General features: G+C 48.5%; 1 protein-coding gene across 1 annotated transcript; it reads left to right on the top strand.

The window, feature by feature from the left end:
* The first annotated feature begins 7,166 nt into the window (after positions 1-7,166).
* Positions 7,167-17,129, top strand: NAA10 (N-alpha-acetyltransferase 10, NatA catalytic subunit). Its single transcript, XM_079958834.1, has 8 exons — positions 7,167-7,330; positions 8,055-8,153; positions 9,489-9,547; positions 12,306-12,351; positions 12,948-13,063; positions 13,598-13,642; positions 15,185-15,269; positions 16,767-17,129. The coding sequence occupies exons 1-8, from the start codon at positions 7,310-7,312 to the stop codon at positions 17,016-17,018; spliced, it is 723 nt and encodes a 240-aa protein (XP_079814960.1). The 5' UTR covers positions 7,167-7,309; the 3' UTR covers positions 17,019-17,129.
* Positions 17,130-17,321: the final 192 nt, after the last annotated feature.

Genomic DNA, 17,321 nt, shown 5'->3' with positions numbered 1-17,321 from the left:
CGGGAGTGTGTTGGGTCTACGCTGTTGTGCTTTTTTCCTATTCATGGGGAGAGACACTACTGGGGGATGGAGCTTGAGGGTCTGCCAGAGGCCTAGTTTCACTGAAGTGACTGGGCTATATACCATATCTGACTGAGGGGGGGGCCTCACAAAAATTGCCTCTCAACATATAACCTAAGCATGTTGTGGAGTGACAGGTTCTAGCCTAGCCTTCTCCCTGACATGCCTGTTTTCTGTGTGAAGTGATTTATTTGTTTTTAATGGGGTATTCTGTCATGTGAAGCCCAACCTACAGCCTAGACTCAGAAGAAATTCTAAAGAGACAGAGAGAGCAATCCTCTTCAGGAAGTCACAGGGGCTACTTGGATGGGTGCAGTGGCGGGGGAGCATGCCACATTCTATATTCTCCCAGTGCAGAAGGGGCCTTGGCGAGGTGGAATAGCTCAGGTTTCACATGCAGGAGCCTCCCAGGTTTAAATTCCAGGATCATGTCCTCCCACTTAGGTATGTCTGGGAGGACTCTGTCCCAGCTTCTGCCAAACTGGCAGTTCGAAAGCATGCCAGTACAAGTAGATAAATAGGTACTGCTGCGGCAGGAAGGTAAACTGTGTTTCTGTGTGCTGGTCACATGACACAGAAAGGTATCTGTGAACAAGATGAGTGCCGCACCCCATAGTCGCCTTTGGTTGGACTTAACTGTCCAGGGGTCCTTTATCTTTATGTCTGGGAGGGCCCGCAGGCCCACCTGTGAGAGTGTTGCTGAGGAGTGCAGCAGCAGCAGCCAATAGGCTCTGGTGTGTACCAACCATCCCTTTGGGGCCATGATGCAATGGCACCCCCTTACTACTTTGCCTGATAGACCAACCCAGCGAAGGTGGCCCATTCTCCACCCTGCTAACACAGCAGCAGCAGTGATCCCTGGTAGGCCTAAGTACCTTACTGGGCAGAGAGTGACTATCCTGGAGTCCTAGGAGCAGCTAGATCAGGGAAGTCCAAAGCATGGCCCAAGGAGTGCATGTGGCTGTTGAGGACTTTTGGCAGCCCTCCACAACATTTGACACCTCTCTCTTGGCCTTCCCAAAGCCTGGTAAGCCAGGTGCTGGGCTTTGGGAAGGAGGTGTGAGAGCTTTGACAGGGTCCTTGAGCCCTCCTGCATCCTTCCCGAAGCCTAGTTAGCACCTTGCCAGCTTTAGGAAGGAGTTGGGAGGGCTCTAGGACACCGCCAGAGGCTTGCAACTCCTCCCCAAATCCCAGCTCCTTGCTTAGCCAGCTTTGGGAAGGCTGGGCGGGGTGTCAAGTTTTGGCCTCGCTTCCCCACACATGACAGGTTGGTGCGCAGCCCACAGGTTCTGTGTCAAAAGTACTGTTGTGGGCCACTTGGTATGAAAAGTTGGACTGGCCTGAGCTAGATCCTTGCCCACCACTGTAGAGTCTCATGCTGAGGCCAGCTGGAAACAGGGTGGAGCACAGGATGTGGGGAAAGACTCCTACCCAACCTTGGCAACACGAGGCACAGTTATACACCTCTCTCTTCTTAAAGAGCATTCAGAATGGAGTGAGTTTTGAGAGTAAAAGATGGTGTTCATGAGGTGGCCCCTGCTCAGCCCAGCAAGGCTCATGTGGCTAGTCCCAGTTGTCCTGTCCCTTGTAGCTTCATCCCCACACAAGGGAGGCCATTACCTGTTGCATAACTCCTTGTCACAAAGCTTGCAGAGGGTTAAGGACCCTTTCTTGAACAAGTAGGTTGGCAACTCCCCAAGGGATCAGGGAGCATCGCTGGCAGACAAACAATGGTGACCTCCCTGGTGGCCTGTGTAGGGCTGGGTGTCAGGTGGGGAGCAAAGGGGGAGGCGGAGAGAGAGAGAAACATTCAGTGGGCGACAACTGGCAGGTATGGCTTCTGGACCTGGTTGCACAATGGATGCCTGGAAAGAAGGGAGAGTGGGACCATGTGGCTGCTCTGCCAGTAAATTCCCCTCAGCTGCCACTTTTCTCCCCAGCCCACCCTGGCATGATGGTGAGGGACAGTCTGCAGTGACTGAGGCCTTCCCTGTGGTGAGTTTGTTCTGCTCCATACATCTAGGCTGTGATCCTGCAAGGCTTGCTGTAATCTTGTGCTTTGGGGTGTTCTGTGGGGCAGGAAGAACTGGCGGCTTTCCCAAAGTAAAGCTCGGGCTGCTAAGTGGCCTGTAGCCCATCTCGGATCAGAGGGCTGAAGCTTAAAAGCAAAGTGAAGCTTGTTTGCACCACTTTGGGAATTGACAAGGCTCATTGGAACCTGCAGCATGTGATACAGTTAGCAGTCCTCTTGAGCAACTTCCGATCTTAGTCCCAGGAGTATGACATGCAGATTTATCATCCTGCCCTGCTTGAGTCTCCCAGCCCACTGCCTCTTTTTTTTGGAAAGAAGAATCTGCAGACAACACATTTTTTTAATGCAGGCACTTTTAACCATATATGTAGTTGTTCACTCCGCCATGATCCGTTTGAATGTGTGTACATTTTTAAAGTTATTTTGTCTAAATCTATATATTATCTCATTTACTGTATGAGTCTAAAAGCCACTGTCAGGATTAAGAGAAATGTGATGGTCAATGTATCAAGTTTTGTTATGGGCAGTGCTTTTTTTCTGGGCGGAAGCAGGGATATGCATACCCCTAAACATTTTGTGAATCTAAGTTTGGCTTCATTGAGGGGCAGTATTTCAATATGAGTAGGAAAATGAGAGTACCTCCTAAACATTTTTTTTTTTTTTTAGAAAAAAGCACTGGTTATTGGTAACAGACTGCACTGTACTCAGGCCAGTTCCAGCCAAGTCCCATGCATTTTTTTGGGAAGAAAATCTTGGTGTGCATAGGATTCTAGGCTGATTCTGCATATATAAAGTCTAGCTGGTGCTGAGTTTGCTCTTATTTGGCAAAACAATGCTTTCCAAGTACAATGGTACCTCTGGTTGCGGATGGGATCCATTCCGGAAGTCTGGCCAGGTACGAGGTTTTCACAACCAGAAAGACTGCTTCTGTGCACACATGCGCGGTGCTAGAGCGCTTCTGTGCATGCACAGAAGTGGTCTACTGCTACTGCACATGTGGCAAAAACCCGGAAATATACTTCTGGGTTTGCCGCTTACGTATCCCAAAGTTTATGTAACCGGAGGGATACGTAAGAGGAGGTACAACTGTATGTCTATAGAGTGTTTCTCAAGTATGTCACACGCATTTCCTTGCAATTTTCATAAAATAGAATACATAGACCTGTGTTATTATTCTGGTTGTTGCTGATGTGGGGAGTGAATTGTTTTCTTAAGTAAGCACATGGAAGAAGCAATATCTGAATGGGGAGCCCTAACACATAGCTTAGAAACTCTTGGCCACTATGCTATTTGAGAACTCTCTCTAATAAAAACCAATTTTTCAAAAAGCAAATTCACAATTGTTGTTCTACCATCCACTGGTTGATTCCCCAAATAACATTATTGCACAAGCAATGAAATGAAGCTACAGGGTCCAACCACCCCCTCCTGAAAAAATAAGGACAGGGACATCCAAGAGATGAACTGTTTTGCAAGACTTCTGTACACATAACTCTTTAACTGCACTGAAGAGGAAATTTGCTTTAGCTGTGCTTGGATTTTGGATGAATGATAGTTTGCAGATGTTTTCCGTGCATGCAGAGCAGGTCAGATGAGCACTGCAATGATCCCCGATGGAGACCATCCACTTTGATTTCCAGATAAACAATCATTTGCTATCCAGCAAATAATGGGTAAATTCAGGTAGTCCCATCATGACAAAGGCAAACCTCATCTACAGTCACCGCACACTCTCACTGAGCTCAGTTCATGGTACAAAACAGTGTGTGCCTGTACTTCTGCATAGCCCAGCAGAGCCTAAGCTCTAAGGCTGCCATCTGCGCCCTGGACAAGGATTTCATCTGCTCCAAAATCATCCTCAGAGAACCTCTGGACCTCTCTCCTTGGGTGGCGTCACCTGGCACCTTTCTTGCTAACTTTTATACAGCAAAGCCATTCTCACATACTTTCTGGTGGCACTTAAGGTTGTTTTGCTGGCTGAAGTGCCTGCTTTCAACTTGGTACTTTGATATATAGGATCCTCTCAGGAAAGCAGTCCATTTCAGGCTTCAAGGGCTAAAACCAACATTTTAAACTGGGCCCAGAAGCAACCCAGACAGGGGAGTAGGGGGCAGGCCATCCTGGGTGTCATCCCTGAGGGGTGTGTGTGACAAAATCCCCCCTTGATGCCAATCTCTGTGCCAATCACCCCAATCATTACTCTCAAAATCTCAGTGCTAACTTAAAAAATAAAAGTACAGTGGTACCTCGGGTTAAGTACTTACCGTAATTCATCAGTTCTTAACTTGAAACTGTTCTTAACCTGAAGCACCCCTTTAGCTAATGGGGCCTCCTGCTGCTGTTGTGCCGCTGGAGCACGATTTCTGTTCTCATCCTGAAGCAAAGTTCTTAACCTGAAGCACTATTTCTGGGTTAGCAGAGTCTGTAACCTGAAGCGTATGTAACCTGAAGCGTATGTAAACTGAGGTACCACTGTACTGAAAGGTCATCAGAATTTGTTGGTTTTCTTGGAACAGTCATATTGGAAGCCATTAAAAAAAAGTCCTGATCACATACTCAAAATTTATTTTAATTTGTTTTACACTATACTAGTTTCCAAACACAATACATATACAAGACAATAATAATATACTGTAGTATGATATTGCTATATATTTTTTTAGGGTGCACACACATAGTGGACACACTCCACAGAATACCAATCCTTGACCCTTCAAAATTTAGGAGATATTCCCTGAGAAAATTACACTTAATTTTAGTACACAGAGCAATCCCAAAGTCGCTTGGGCTCATCTTGGAAAACCTTTCCCAATAGTTATTTCACTTGCAAATCCTTCATATCCTGTGAACAGATAAACTTCTTGGAATAAGGGCTACCCTCTCTAAAAACAGGTCTGGTAAATATTTGTTAGGGGCAAAGCAGATCTGGCAAAAGAGCATCTTCTGTGTATTTACCATTTCAAAGGAATGGCCCAGACTAGCCAGGAGAGATAATCAGCAAAAATTATCAGGTATCTTGACAGACAGGACACAAGCTACACTCTCATATTTCTGTTGCAGACCACCTCTTTCTGCGACACTTGTGTGATGCTTTTGGGTGGTCTTTGGCTATGGGGTTGTGCAATTTCTAAAGCCTTTAAAAGTTCTTAAACACTTTTTTCTGGGTCCTCACCTGCTTGCAAAGCGGGGGGTGGGGTGGGGGCTCTTTTCTGATAGAAAAAAATAAAGCTCTTCCTTGCTTTCCTTTTACGGGTTCCTGCCTCCACTCATTTTCCCCTCACAATTAACTGACTTAGGAGATGCTGAATCCTTTGATGCAGTGTTGGGCTGTAAAAGCCAAAAGCCAACTCCATTTTTTTCTACAATGAACACCCCCACACATACAAAATATATGCCTAACAAGATCTCCTACTTCGAACCACCTCAGATCTAGCTGCATCTGCATTCTCTTTGCCAAATCTTATATGAATCAAAGGCTGAGAAGGGCTGCCAACTAGACAGGAGAAAAAAAACACCCCCATCCTCACAGTGATGCCAAAGCATAAAAACAGCCTAGAACAGCTCGCAACAGACACCTGGTAGGAAGAAGCCTGCAGGTGAAGATGCTCATGGTATGTGGAGCTCAGGATAATATCCTAGTTACTGGAGCCTGAACTGCTCTTAAAAAGGCACAGGCTGAAGGACCAGCACAAAACATACCTTGGCTATTTGGGCAGGCTCCTCTGAGCTCCACCACCTCCAAGCAACCGTGGGCCTTCCTATGCAAAAGCATTTTCTGCACCTCTTTAAGAGCGGGCTGCTGATGCTGCTGTTTTTAGCTGTTCCTATTTTATCTGCAAGCTGCCTTGAGTCCCCGTCAGTGAGAGCTGGACCATAAAGAAGGCTGATCGCCAAAGAATGGATGCTTTTGAATTGTGGTGCTGGAGGAGACTCTTGAGAGTCCCATGGACTGTAGGAAGATCAAACCTCTCCATTCTGAAGGAAATCAGCCCTGAGTGCTCACTGGAAGGACAGATTGTGAAGCTGAGGCTCCAGTACTTTGGCCACCTCATGAGAAGAGAAGACTCCCTGGAAAAGACCCTGATGCTGGGAAAGATGGAGGGCACAAGGAGAAGGGGGCGACAGAGGACGAGATGGCCGGACAGTGTTCTCGAGGCTACCAGCATGAGGGAGGCAGTGGAAGACAGGGGTGCCTGGCGTGCTCTGGTCCAGGGGGCCACGAAGAGGCGGACAACACGACTAAACAACAAGTTTTATCTGCCAGCCGCCTTGAGTCCCGTCCACTGCCGCCGCCCTATCGCAGGGGAGGCGGAGGGGGGGGTTGCCAAAGGCAGAGGCGTCGCTGGACCCAAGAATTCCTGGCTAGGCGGGTGAAATGCGGACTACAAACCAGCGCGTTTCCCCGCAGGGAATTAATCTCATTTACTCTCTGTTTAGGGAAGCTTTTAATGTTTAACAGGTTGTTGTATTTTAGTGTTTTGTTGGAAGCTGCCCAGAGTGGCGGGGGGGGGGGGGGGACCCAGCCAGATGGGCGGGGTATAAATAATTTATTATTATTATTATTATTATTATTATTATTATTATTATTCCACTACAGTACTATCTCCTCCCTCTACGAAACACTACCATCATTTTTTAATATTTTTTTTACCGGGTTATAAAGTTTAGAGCGAATCCCCAGAAGCCCGAGTTTGTCTAAATTTCAACAGTCGTTCCTCCCTTCTCTTAGTTGCTTATTGGTCCCGCGACGTGTCACTCAACTCCGTCGTGATAAACGATTGACTTACCGGGCCATCAATTAGGGTTCTTCCGAGCGGGAAGGCGTCGCCCCGACAGTTCGTAAGCCCTCGAGGGGCGGGGATTACCCTCACGTCTCCCTTAACTGGTCGCGGGCGGAAGAACCGAAACAGGCAGGATTCCGCGCATGTCCAAAGCAAGATGGAGGAAGCGGCATTGTAATTGGTCGGAGCGACTACTTTCTAGGCGCAGTCTGATTGGGTGCCGAGGAGGGCTTGGGCGGGACCGCGGGGCAAAGCTGTGCGCGGCGATTGGCTAAGCGGCTTCCCCTCTTCTCTTCCCAGGCATTGGCTGCGGGGCGGAGATGGACGCGTGCTTTCCGGCGCCGCTCGGGGACCCGCCTGCGCTCCGGCTCTAGAGGGATCGGGGCTCCGGCCGCATCGGGGCTGAAGGAAGAGCGTCGCCGCCGCCGCCGCCGCCATGAACATCCGGAACGCGAGGGTTCGAGCCCCGGGGTCGCCCGACGGGGGGGGGGAGCGTGGGCGGCGCTTGGGCTTCGGGGCCTGAGGCTAAAGGCCTTTCCTAGAATGAGCTGGAAGGGTTCCCCGAGGTCATCGAGTCCAGCCCCTTTCCACGCAGGATCCCCGGGGAGGGTCCCTCGCCAGCGCCGGGCTTTGCGTGAACTGCTTTGTCCAGGCAAAACCGCCCTTGCCGCGGGGATCGGGTGGAGCCTCCCGGGACAGGAGCAGCGCCCTGCTGGGCACCTGGGGACGAGATGGGGCAGCCGCCACCCCCCCCCCCCGACGGCCCTTTGCTCTGTGAAACGAGATGAGATCAGCTTAGCCCAGCCTTTGGCATTGGGAAGGATAGACTGCACCAGACTGCCCTGTTAGATTGCTGCTGAAATGGCTACCGGTAGTCAGGTTTGCCAGTCAGATTGATTTGGCAAAACAGCCCTTATTAAATCTGGCAGACTTGTTTCCAGTAGGTGAACAGCCAGGTGCTGCTGAGCGTGAGGTACTGGAGAGAATAGCTGTCATGTCCTACTTTGTTAGTTTTCCAGATTCGTATCTCTTATTTCAAGATACAGTGTCTCTGAATAAGGAGGTTCTATTTTGCTATTACACACAGCAAATGTCAGTCCTACTGGGGAGAGGAGGAGCTGTTTTACTGGGTGCATCTGTCTCTGCTCTGTTTTAGTTTTTCTTCCTTTTTTCTCCACCAGCCCGAGGACCTGATGAACATGCAACACTGCAACCTCCTTTGCTTGCCAGAGAACTATCAAATGAAATATTACTTCTATCATGGACTCTCCTGGCCCCAGGTGACTCTGTCTACATACTAGTGACTTGAAGGTTTTGTAGAATAATGGGTAACCTCAATCCTTCAAAAAGACCTTGACTGCAAATCTGCTACTCCCTTTACCACCACCCCTCTCTCCACCTGCCACCCTCTCTCTCCCGCCCCTTTCTATTGGCAACTGTGGTGCTAAGGTGACCCCTCTGAAAAACTCCTTCTGACCCAAGATCTCCTGGATCTCCTGCTGCCCTCCCACAGCGTTTGTCTGGGAGCTAGACCTCTAGCTTCTGGGAGACAGGCATGGTGCCTCATAAGTGACAGGGCAAGTTTTACTAGCCTCTCCCAGCTTTAATTAGCAACACTTGAGATTTTGTTGACTCCTCAGGATCTTTTGGTTGCCGTTGGTGGTTTTGTAATGGACCTGTGGCTGTGGCTGAGTGAGCTAATCAACACTTGATTAGCATTGGCATTGCAGGTAGGGAGGTCTGTACTTCAAGCCCGCCATAAACACATCGGGTGGCCTGCCCAAGTTGCTCCCCAGATGGTGTCCCTGGGGCTGCAGTGGTTGTTCTTGGCTGTTCTCTTCCCACATAAAGTCAACTCTTAGCTTAGGTGGCGGTTACTTTCTGGGGATAGCACGTAAAGATGAAATTGTGCATAGACCAAACCCACACTTCAAACACTATCTCAAGGTGAGTGCAATAGTTGGTGGGATTGTCAGTATTCAACACCCACTCCCTTTAATTTTTTTAAGCTGAATTCATGCAAATTAAATGTGCATAAATTGCGAGTCAACTGTATTTCCATCCTGCCACCTGCCACTTTCCTTCTCCAGCATATGCCTGTTACAGGTGGCAAGGAGAAGGACAACATGGAGGTAGTGATGAAAGGACTAAGCCCTGTGCCTGCCGCTTTGGGGACTGACATACATATTCTCAACATTTCAGCCTGTTAAAGCGGCAACTTTCTGTCTCAGCAGCCACACTCGCTCCCATATGGGAATTATAAAAATGCTGACTTGTCTGACAGAGTTGTTGTAAAGAATAAGATAAAATTCTATGCCCTCCCCAACCAGCTAAATAATATATTTGAAGTGCTTTGATTACCCAAAACACTGATCTATAAATGCTAAGTGGTATTTAGGGATGGGCTCAAGCTTTGTGGTAGCTAGATGGATGGGATAATCTGTCTTTCCTTTGGCTTTGCCTGTGGAACAGGCTGCTCTTTGATCCTGCTTGGACCAGAGCCACGTTTCCTCTCAGGGCACTGTTGCCTTCTGCCATACCTGTGGGTGGCTCTGCTGCTTCTTCCCCAAGAGAGCCCACTATGTCGCTCTAACTGCCTCCTTTCCCTCCCCCAGCTCTCCTACATTGCTGAGGATGAGAACGGTAAGATTGTGGGCTACGTGCTGGCTAAAATGTGAGTAGAATCATTTATTTGCACGGCTTTGGTATGCCTCTGTCTGTATATTTGCACTGTATCTCTTGCACTGCAGCTTCACAGGAGGCTCCAGCATAGGCTAGCAAAACACATTTTAAGGGGTATATGCCTGAATGCTGTTGGTGCAGACTCTCACTTCTTCCCCTTTGCTGACTAGTCCCAGCAGTTAGGGGAAGAGGGAATTCAGTGGCATAAGGGTGAAGCACTCTAAATTCCACTCTTGTGGATACCTTGAAGATCCCCCAGGTGAAGATGCCTTGGCTCCAGGATGGCGACTGATACCTCCACCACCTGGCTGGCTGGTGCACAGCAGCATTTTTTTGTTGCTGCCACATTGTGGTGCGAGTCACCTGGCTTGCATTGTAGCTCTTCAGCAAAAGAGCAGAGTCTTCTGCTGCCACAAGCCAGATGACTTGTGCAGTAGCACAGCAGCAGAAGACTCAGCATCTTTTGTAGAGTGTTATATATCACTGTACATCTTTTGTCTCTCTGAGGCCAGGCTGGGGTCCTGTGGCAAGCAGCTGTGCTGAGGTCAGATTGGATAGATATCAATGCAATGAATGAATGAATGAATGAATGCATAAATGTATGCAGGCATTGGACACGTGGCTTCTGTTTCACCTACTAGGGAAACATAAAAGTTATTTTAAGTTTATCTTAGGAAATAGTCTCCAGCTACACAGCACTGTAAAATATCATGTTAACTAAAACAGATTTGAATGGATTTTACAGTATCTTTTTAAATTTAAGACTGATGTAGGATATTTGATAGGACCAGCAAGCAGGTGGCTCAGCTTTTTGCATATTTCTGCTCTTGATGTTTGGACAGGAGTAGCTACTTTTGCTAAAGTTTCCCTGAAGTGTGTGGTATAATTTTATTTTGAAACTGGTATAGCTGAGACCTAAACCTAATGCTGAACTAAACCTAAACTTTTAGTAGTATTTCTTCTCTCTCATCCTCTTTAGATCTGATTCAGACATTAATTTTAAATGATTTAATAACTGGCTCAGTTACTTTGAACTTCTGCAGATACATATTGTTCAGATTGATATTATCAACTATTATTTCTGCAAAGCAAGCCTGATTGGAGTGAATATTATGATGAGTCAAGTACTTAGCTAGAAAAGTACTCTTTGCAATTGCTCAATAAGAAATAAGCTGTCTCTTGCCTTCTTAAGTTTTCTGGTGTGGCTCCGTGACTGTATTGACTCTTGGGGAAGAACCTTTAACTCGCATGGGGCAGAGGTGGGGGTGGGGGTGGGCATCCCAAGGGAAACCCCCTCATGCTCCCTAATTCCATTCAGCTGGCTCCTTCCTTCCCAGTGGGCTTCTGGGTGTGCCAGGAGTAGGCAGGCTAGGCCGGGCTCCCGGCTCCCTCCCAGCTCTGGCCAAGATGGCTGGTCTTGGCACTGCCAGGTAGCTGCTGCAGAGCTTCTTCTGTCTGGTGCCTGCCTGGAACAACTGGTTTGGTGAGCTGCAAGCAGGCCAGGTGGTTTCTCATGTTCACACTGCAACCTTGTGCCTCCCTTGGCTAACTAGTTGGTGTACAGGGATGAGACAGCATGGCTATGGCAATGACTTCAGGCTTTGCTTCTGTCCTCTGCCTCCCTTATTCTAAGCTTCCTGTAGCCATGTGTACCTTTGGAGCATGTGCACATGGCTCCACCGAGGGGGCAGTCTGGTGGGGGCTGTCTGGACACCAGTCATCAGTGGTGGCTTGTGGGCCTTGGTAGATGCCCAACCAAGCTGGGCCACTGTAGTAAGGCAGTCTGAGCTAGGCTGACTGGTGAAGGCTTGACATTCTTAATTTTCAAATTTGTCAAATAGCCGTAAATATTATGGAAATACTTGTACGTTGACTTTACAGTGCCACCACCCTAAAAAATGTTTGGTATCAGGCCTGGAAGAAGCTGCAAGAAAACACTTAATTGCCTGATAGCAGGACACAAAACTATATTCTTTGTGCAGTAAGTAGACCAAAGGAGTTGAAGGTGACACACAGTTGATTTGCTGAGGAAATGGCTGAAATGGTGGAAGTGCTCTTGTGAAAACTCTGGCAAGAAATCTGGGAAAAACGAAAGCTCCAGCGTGAGGTTCTGCATTCCACTTTAGCTATATTTCTGCTTCTGCCATTTATTTTCTAAGAGAGCAGGAGTTAGGCATATTTCTGCCAGGTTCCTTTCCTGTATTCTGAGGTGAGTGTTGTTATTGTTTTAGTAAAAATTGAAAAGGGAAGGAAGGAAGGAAGGGTACTACAGTGGTGCCTCGCAAGACGAAATTAATCCGTTCCGTGAGGCTCTTCGTATAGCGGTTTTTTTGTCTTGTGAAGCAAGCCCATTGACAGCTTAGCGGATTAGCGCTATTAGCGGTTTAGCGGCTTTTAGCGGATCAGCTGATAAGCGGCTTAGGGCTTAGGAAAAGGGGGGGGGGAGGAAAAAACCCCGCAGGAACTCGCAAGACATTTTCGTCTTGCGAAGCAAGCCCATAGGGAAATTCGTTTTGTGAAGCGCCTCCAAAACGGAAAACCCTTTCGTCTAGCGGGTTTTCCATCTTGCGAGGCGTTCGTCTTGCGGGGCACCACTGTATATTACAGGTGTTTGGTTTGTGTGATAAAGAGACTGGCATTGTGGAGAAAATAGTGTTGCAGTAGTGTTGGTCTTGATGCTTAGCTCGTTACATTTGTGAGGTGTGCAAGACTGGAGCTGAACTGACACACACAGTTTCTTTTTTCTCCAGGGAAGAAGACCCTGATGATGTTCCCCATGGTCATATCACATCTTTGGTAATACTTTCAGTTTCTATTGTTACAGCCCCCTGGACATGTTTTACAATTGAGATGTGGCAAGTAGAGAGCAGTGGCTTGGAAGGCTGGCTGTGTCTCCTCTCAGCAGGACTCAGCTTTTTGTTAGGGACCCCCCCCCCCTCAGGCACTCAAGCTGTACGGATGATGAAATACAAGGGGCAGGAGGGTTGTGAGAACTGCTGAGTGCCTAGGGATTGTTTTGTGAGAGCCTGAGCAGTAATTCTGGAAGCAGAAGCTTGAGGACAGAATTATTTGGTTCCTTCTGTTCAGGTCAATGCCCAGAAGAGCCAGTTGTGCCCCCCTTGCCAGACAAAATAGTGGCCATGTGAGGAAGCAGGTTGCCATTTTGTTAAAACTTCCTTTACTGTCAGTTCACTGTGATCTACAGACACTTGTGTCCATCACTGGAATTTGTACCACTGCACCAAACAGATTTTTGGCATAACATTAGTGTGGGGCATCCCAGAACTTGTAAGTTCAGAAAGTGGCTTTGTTTGTGTGAGAGAAGGAGTGTCTTAAGGTAGAAAAGTTTATGGAATGCCTCTTCCTTCTGATGGCTTTTTGTCCTTCCCTAGGCGGTCAAGCGTTCCCACCGACGCCTTGGCCTGGCCCAAAAGCTGATGGACCAGGCTTCACGGGCCATGATTGAGAACTTCAACGCCAAGTATGTCTCCCTGCACGTACGCAAGAGGTGAGTCTCTCTCCTGCTCCCTGTTCATCTCCACTTATGTCGGCTTCCAAATAATGTGCTCTTCTTGTTACGCAATGGTTACTGTGGGCATGATGCTAAGGGCAGGGTTGCCACATGCCTACCACCACCACTGTTCCAAACACTTCATGGTTATGCGCAGAGGAAGCAGCTGCCCTCCTGTGGAACAGATGTGTGGTTGTCAAGCCAGTGCTGCTTCCTCTTGCCGCCCGTGTCAGAAGCAGCACCCAGTGGTTTTGGTCTTCCTTGCCTTGGATTCCTTATTCCTAGAGCACTGGCTTCCTGCCAAGCCCCCACTCCTGCCTTCTCTTGAGCCCAAGTGAAATCACTCTCCGCAGAATCCCTTCCCAGGCTCTACCCCAGAGGTAGATGCAGTTCGCAGTTACACTGTCCTGCTTGAGGGTGAGGGAGGGAGGGACATGCAGGGTTCATTGACCTCCTTGCAGTCCCAGGTCTAGCCCCATGTTCTCTGCTGTCTTGGTTTACCAAAACTACTTTTCTTCTCTTGCTTTGCAGTAACCGAGCAGCGCTGCACCTCTACTCCAACACTCTCAATTTCCAGTGAGTACCAAGCGGGCAAGTGGTCATAGTGGATGTTTGGTCAGAGTGAGAAGGCGGTTTGACCCGTGTGTGGTTTGCGGAGGTCACTGGGCAGCTTTGAGCAAGTCATTCTGTCTCAGCAGAGCTTGCCTCACCGACTGGTGTGGCCAAGGCTCTCTTCTGAGCTCTGTGAAGCTCTTCCGCTGGCAGGTGTGTGAAGGTTGGACCCAGCAAGTAACCTGAAGGCTCCAGTGACAACCAGAGATGACTTGTGTTCCCCAAAGGCTCAGCTTGCTGTTAACTAGAGGAGGGAAACGCAAGGTTTGCTCCTCTCAGCTTCAGCTGTGTTTGTGGAAGGAGCAAAGGAAAACCATGCAGAGTCAGACCATAGTTCATCTATCTCAGGTCTGTCCACGTCAGCCTTTTTCAACCAATAGCCTGCATTTTCTTCTGGACATCCATCCAAGGGCCACATGCCTATGATAAGAGGGGCCAGAGGCAAAGTGGGTGGAGCAACAAATGTAAAGGTTACCTTTGCACCATCGGCTAGTTTCTGCACACATTCACATTCTTCCTCCTGCTCCAAGCAGGCAACCGAGGGGTGTTGTCAGAGTTCAAGGACACGCCCCAGCCAGGCCAAAATGCTTGCTGCAAGTGTGAAGCAGAGCCGGAGAGGGACAGTGGTGTGACTCGGGAAGAGGTATAGCCTGGAGAGAGACCCCAGGTAGAGAAGGGCCTTTTGGGTGCATTTGGCACTGAGCCCTAAGTTGCACCTGCTTGGTTTCCGCCGTGGCTGTGGCTTCCCAGGGTTCCAGCCAGGAGGCTTCCCAGCCCTTCCTGGAGATGCAAGTTATATGCAAAATGTGCTCTGTCTCCGAGATGCAACTACTCCCTGTAAACCTGAATGCACAGCTTTGGTTGCTGGAAATGGGGTTGAACGATCTTTAAAAACACATCTGATTAAAATAGTTGAATCTCCTTTAGGGAAATTGAACAAATTTCCAAGGCACCGGGGAAATCCCAGTGCTAGATAGGAAAAGCAGGTTAGAAAATACATGGATCTTTGAAGGCTGGTGGGCGTGTTTTTATGATCCCATGAAGGTTTTCCATCCCCATTCTAACCTGCAAATCTTCTCAAAGTCTTATCACCTAAGCATTTATTCTGAGGACAGGAAATGCATTCTTAGATTCGTCTGTCATTCATCTCCAGCCAGTTGCCAGCCGTGGGATGGTGGGAGCCCAATCTATATGGTGCTTTTTATTTTTTTAAGTGTTCAAAGCACTTCATGTGCACTCTCTTGATAATATTTACAACAACCTTGTGAGGTAGGCCAGTATTGTTATCCTTATATTACAGGTCGGGGGTCTGAGGCTGAGAGACTAGTGCCCTGCCTCCAGCTGCCTAGTGAATTCATGGCTGAGGAGATTGGAACTGGGACTTCCCAGCTTGCACACCTGCCTCTTCTGCATTAAGACCAGCTGTGAGCGTGCTTGGGGCAGGCTTCTGGGACTTGACTGTGGGGGTTTTTCCAGTGAGGCCAGCATGCTTGCTCTTCCCACTAGGATCAGTGAAGTGGAGCCCAAATACTACGCCGATGGGGAAGATGCGTATGCCATGAAGCGCGACTTGACACAGATGGCGGAGGAGGTGAGCACGACCCTGCTGGTGCCCTCAGTGCTGGAGTGTGCGAGTCTTTGATACTCCATCTCCAAGGCTGCTGCTCCACTAACTGCCCTTAAAAGGCAGCTCAGATTCTTCCACTGGTGTGGACGTTGGGACCCGGCCTGTATCCTAGCTGTACACCCATTGCATCAAAAGTGACCCACCTAAGCAAGCTGCTTGATGGCTGAATTCCAAACTACCTGGAGACAGACAAGGCAGCCTACAAGAGGAAGTTGGAACCTCCGGCTGCCTTTCTTCATACCTTCTCAACCTGTAAAGCTGAGGGTGAGATGGCGAGTAAAGCAAAACCTTGGCTGTTAAGAAGAGGGAGAATAGGGAATAGGGTGGCAAGGCTCCTCCTCCCCTGTCTGATGCCCTGTAACTTTGTTTTGTCTATCGGCCCCTTAATGTTATCAAACACTTCTCTCTAGAGTTTAATTTCTCCCTGCTCTTTATTTTTAAGATGGGTAGGGAGTGAGGGGAAATCACCCAATAAACATACAGTATGATAACATCAGATGGGTTTGAATGCAGGTATCCTGTGAATCAGCTGTGTTTGGCTGATCCAAGATGCTCATATTTTGACATTTGGATGAAGGGACATACCTGGCATGTCTTTCCCCTTCCTCCATTGAGGCCATTTTCGTGCACATCTTTTACTAATTAATTTCACTGGTCTTCCTTTTTCATTTCTGTTGCACAGATGTGTTTTTTAAACTGTGCACCATATTTAGCATCTAGAAAAATGGAGCATTTGCTTTGAATCTCTTGGCATATTCCATTGCTGTGGGGCCTGCTGTCAGTTATTATTGTGTGGTAAGATGATGCTTGTATATTTGTGTGATGAGCAACACAGCTCTTGGTCCCACACACTTGTTTAATTCCTTTAAAAAAAAGTAAGTGTGCCCACACCTATTTTGGGACGCTGTGTGTTCCTCCTCTGCTGATGTACACCTACGCAAGAGTTCTCACCCAGATATACTGAGACAGACAAGTGGAAAACTGCAGCAAAGCTAACCTCTGCTTGCAGTTCCCCTCCATTTTGCCAGGTTATTGTTTGTATCTTTCAGGTTCTTTGGAGGCTGTGTGCCTCCCTCTCCCCTGTGCTGGGGTGCTCATGTAGCCAGACGGAAAGGGTGGAGGAGTTCAGTATCAAGAACTGTATACATACATACTCGCATGTTGGGCTGATGAGGTTTCATGCTACTTGGGTTGACGAGGGTCTCACGGGAGTTTTCTGGATGTGCTTGGCAGGATGTGAGAAATGTGAACAGCGGCAAGCAACATTTCCTCCCATAGCTGCTTTGCAGATTTTGAGGCTCCTTTTTTTGGAAGGTGGGGCGGTGTCTGACATGCCTGGGCTGTCTCCTGGAAAGAATGTGCAAGACCTTTGTAATTCAGCCAAGGGTTTTGTGGATGAAAACTGCTTATCTTCCCAACACGCACACATTCCAGCTAAAACGAGCACCTCTTCCCTCACAGCTGCGGAGGCAGGTGGACTTGAAAGAGAAGAGCAAGCACTCTGTCCTGGGCTCCATTGAGAACAAGAGTGGGGACCACAAGGTCAACCACGTTGGCGAATGCTGCCGGGATGAGAAATGCTCTGGGACCGTGATGGGCACCGGGCTTGGGGCTGAAGACAGCTGCGACAGCAAAGATGTCAGCGAGGTCAGCGAGGCCACAGAGAGCACAGATGTCAAGGACAGCTCAGAGGCCTCTGACTCGGCCTCCTAGCAAGGGCTTTCGCCAGGCCACTCACTGTCCAGCCCTTGAAGGATCTGTGTCTTTGCTTGCAGGTGTAAGGTCCCTACAAGGGGTTTGGAAATAAAAGTTTATGGAACCAGAGGGGTGCGTGTGCTGGTATGGCTTGTGTGTCCTTTCAGTGAAGCTTGCATAGAGAGGGAGCATGGAGGAGGCCCACAGCTCCTCTGCGTTTAGCCTAGATATTCAGCCCATCTCCTGTCCTCTGTATTTCAGTTACTTACGTGGTTCTGCACAACTTAGTCTAGGGTTGCCCCCTCTTTTCTGAGAGACACC

Source organism: Podarcis cretensis (genome assembly GCF_951804945.1).
Source record: "Podarcis cretensis genome assembly, chromosome: 17".
NCBI classification, from domain to species: Eukaryota; Metazoa; Chordata; class Lepidosauria; order Squamata; family Lacertidae; genus Podarcis; species Podarcis cretensis.
The sequence above is the reverse complement of the archived record's forward strand: the minus strand, read 5'-3'. Positions and strand labels throughout refer to the sequence as shown.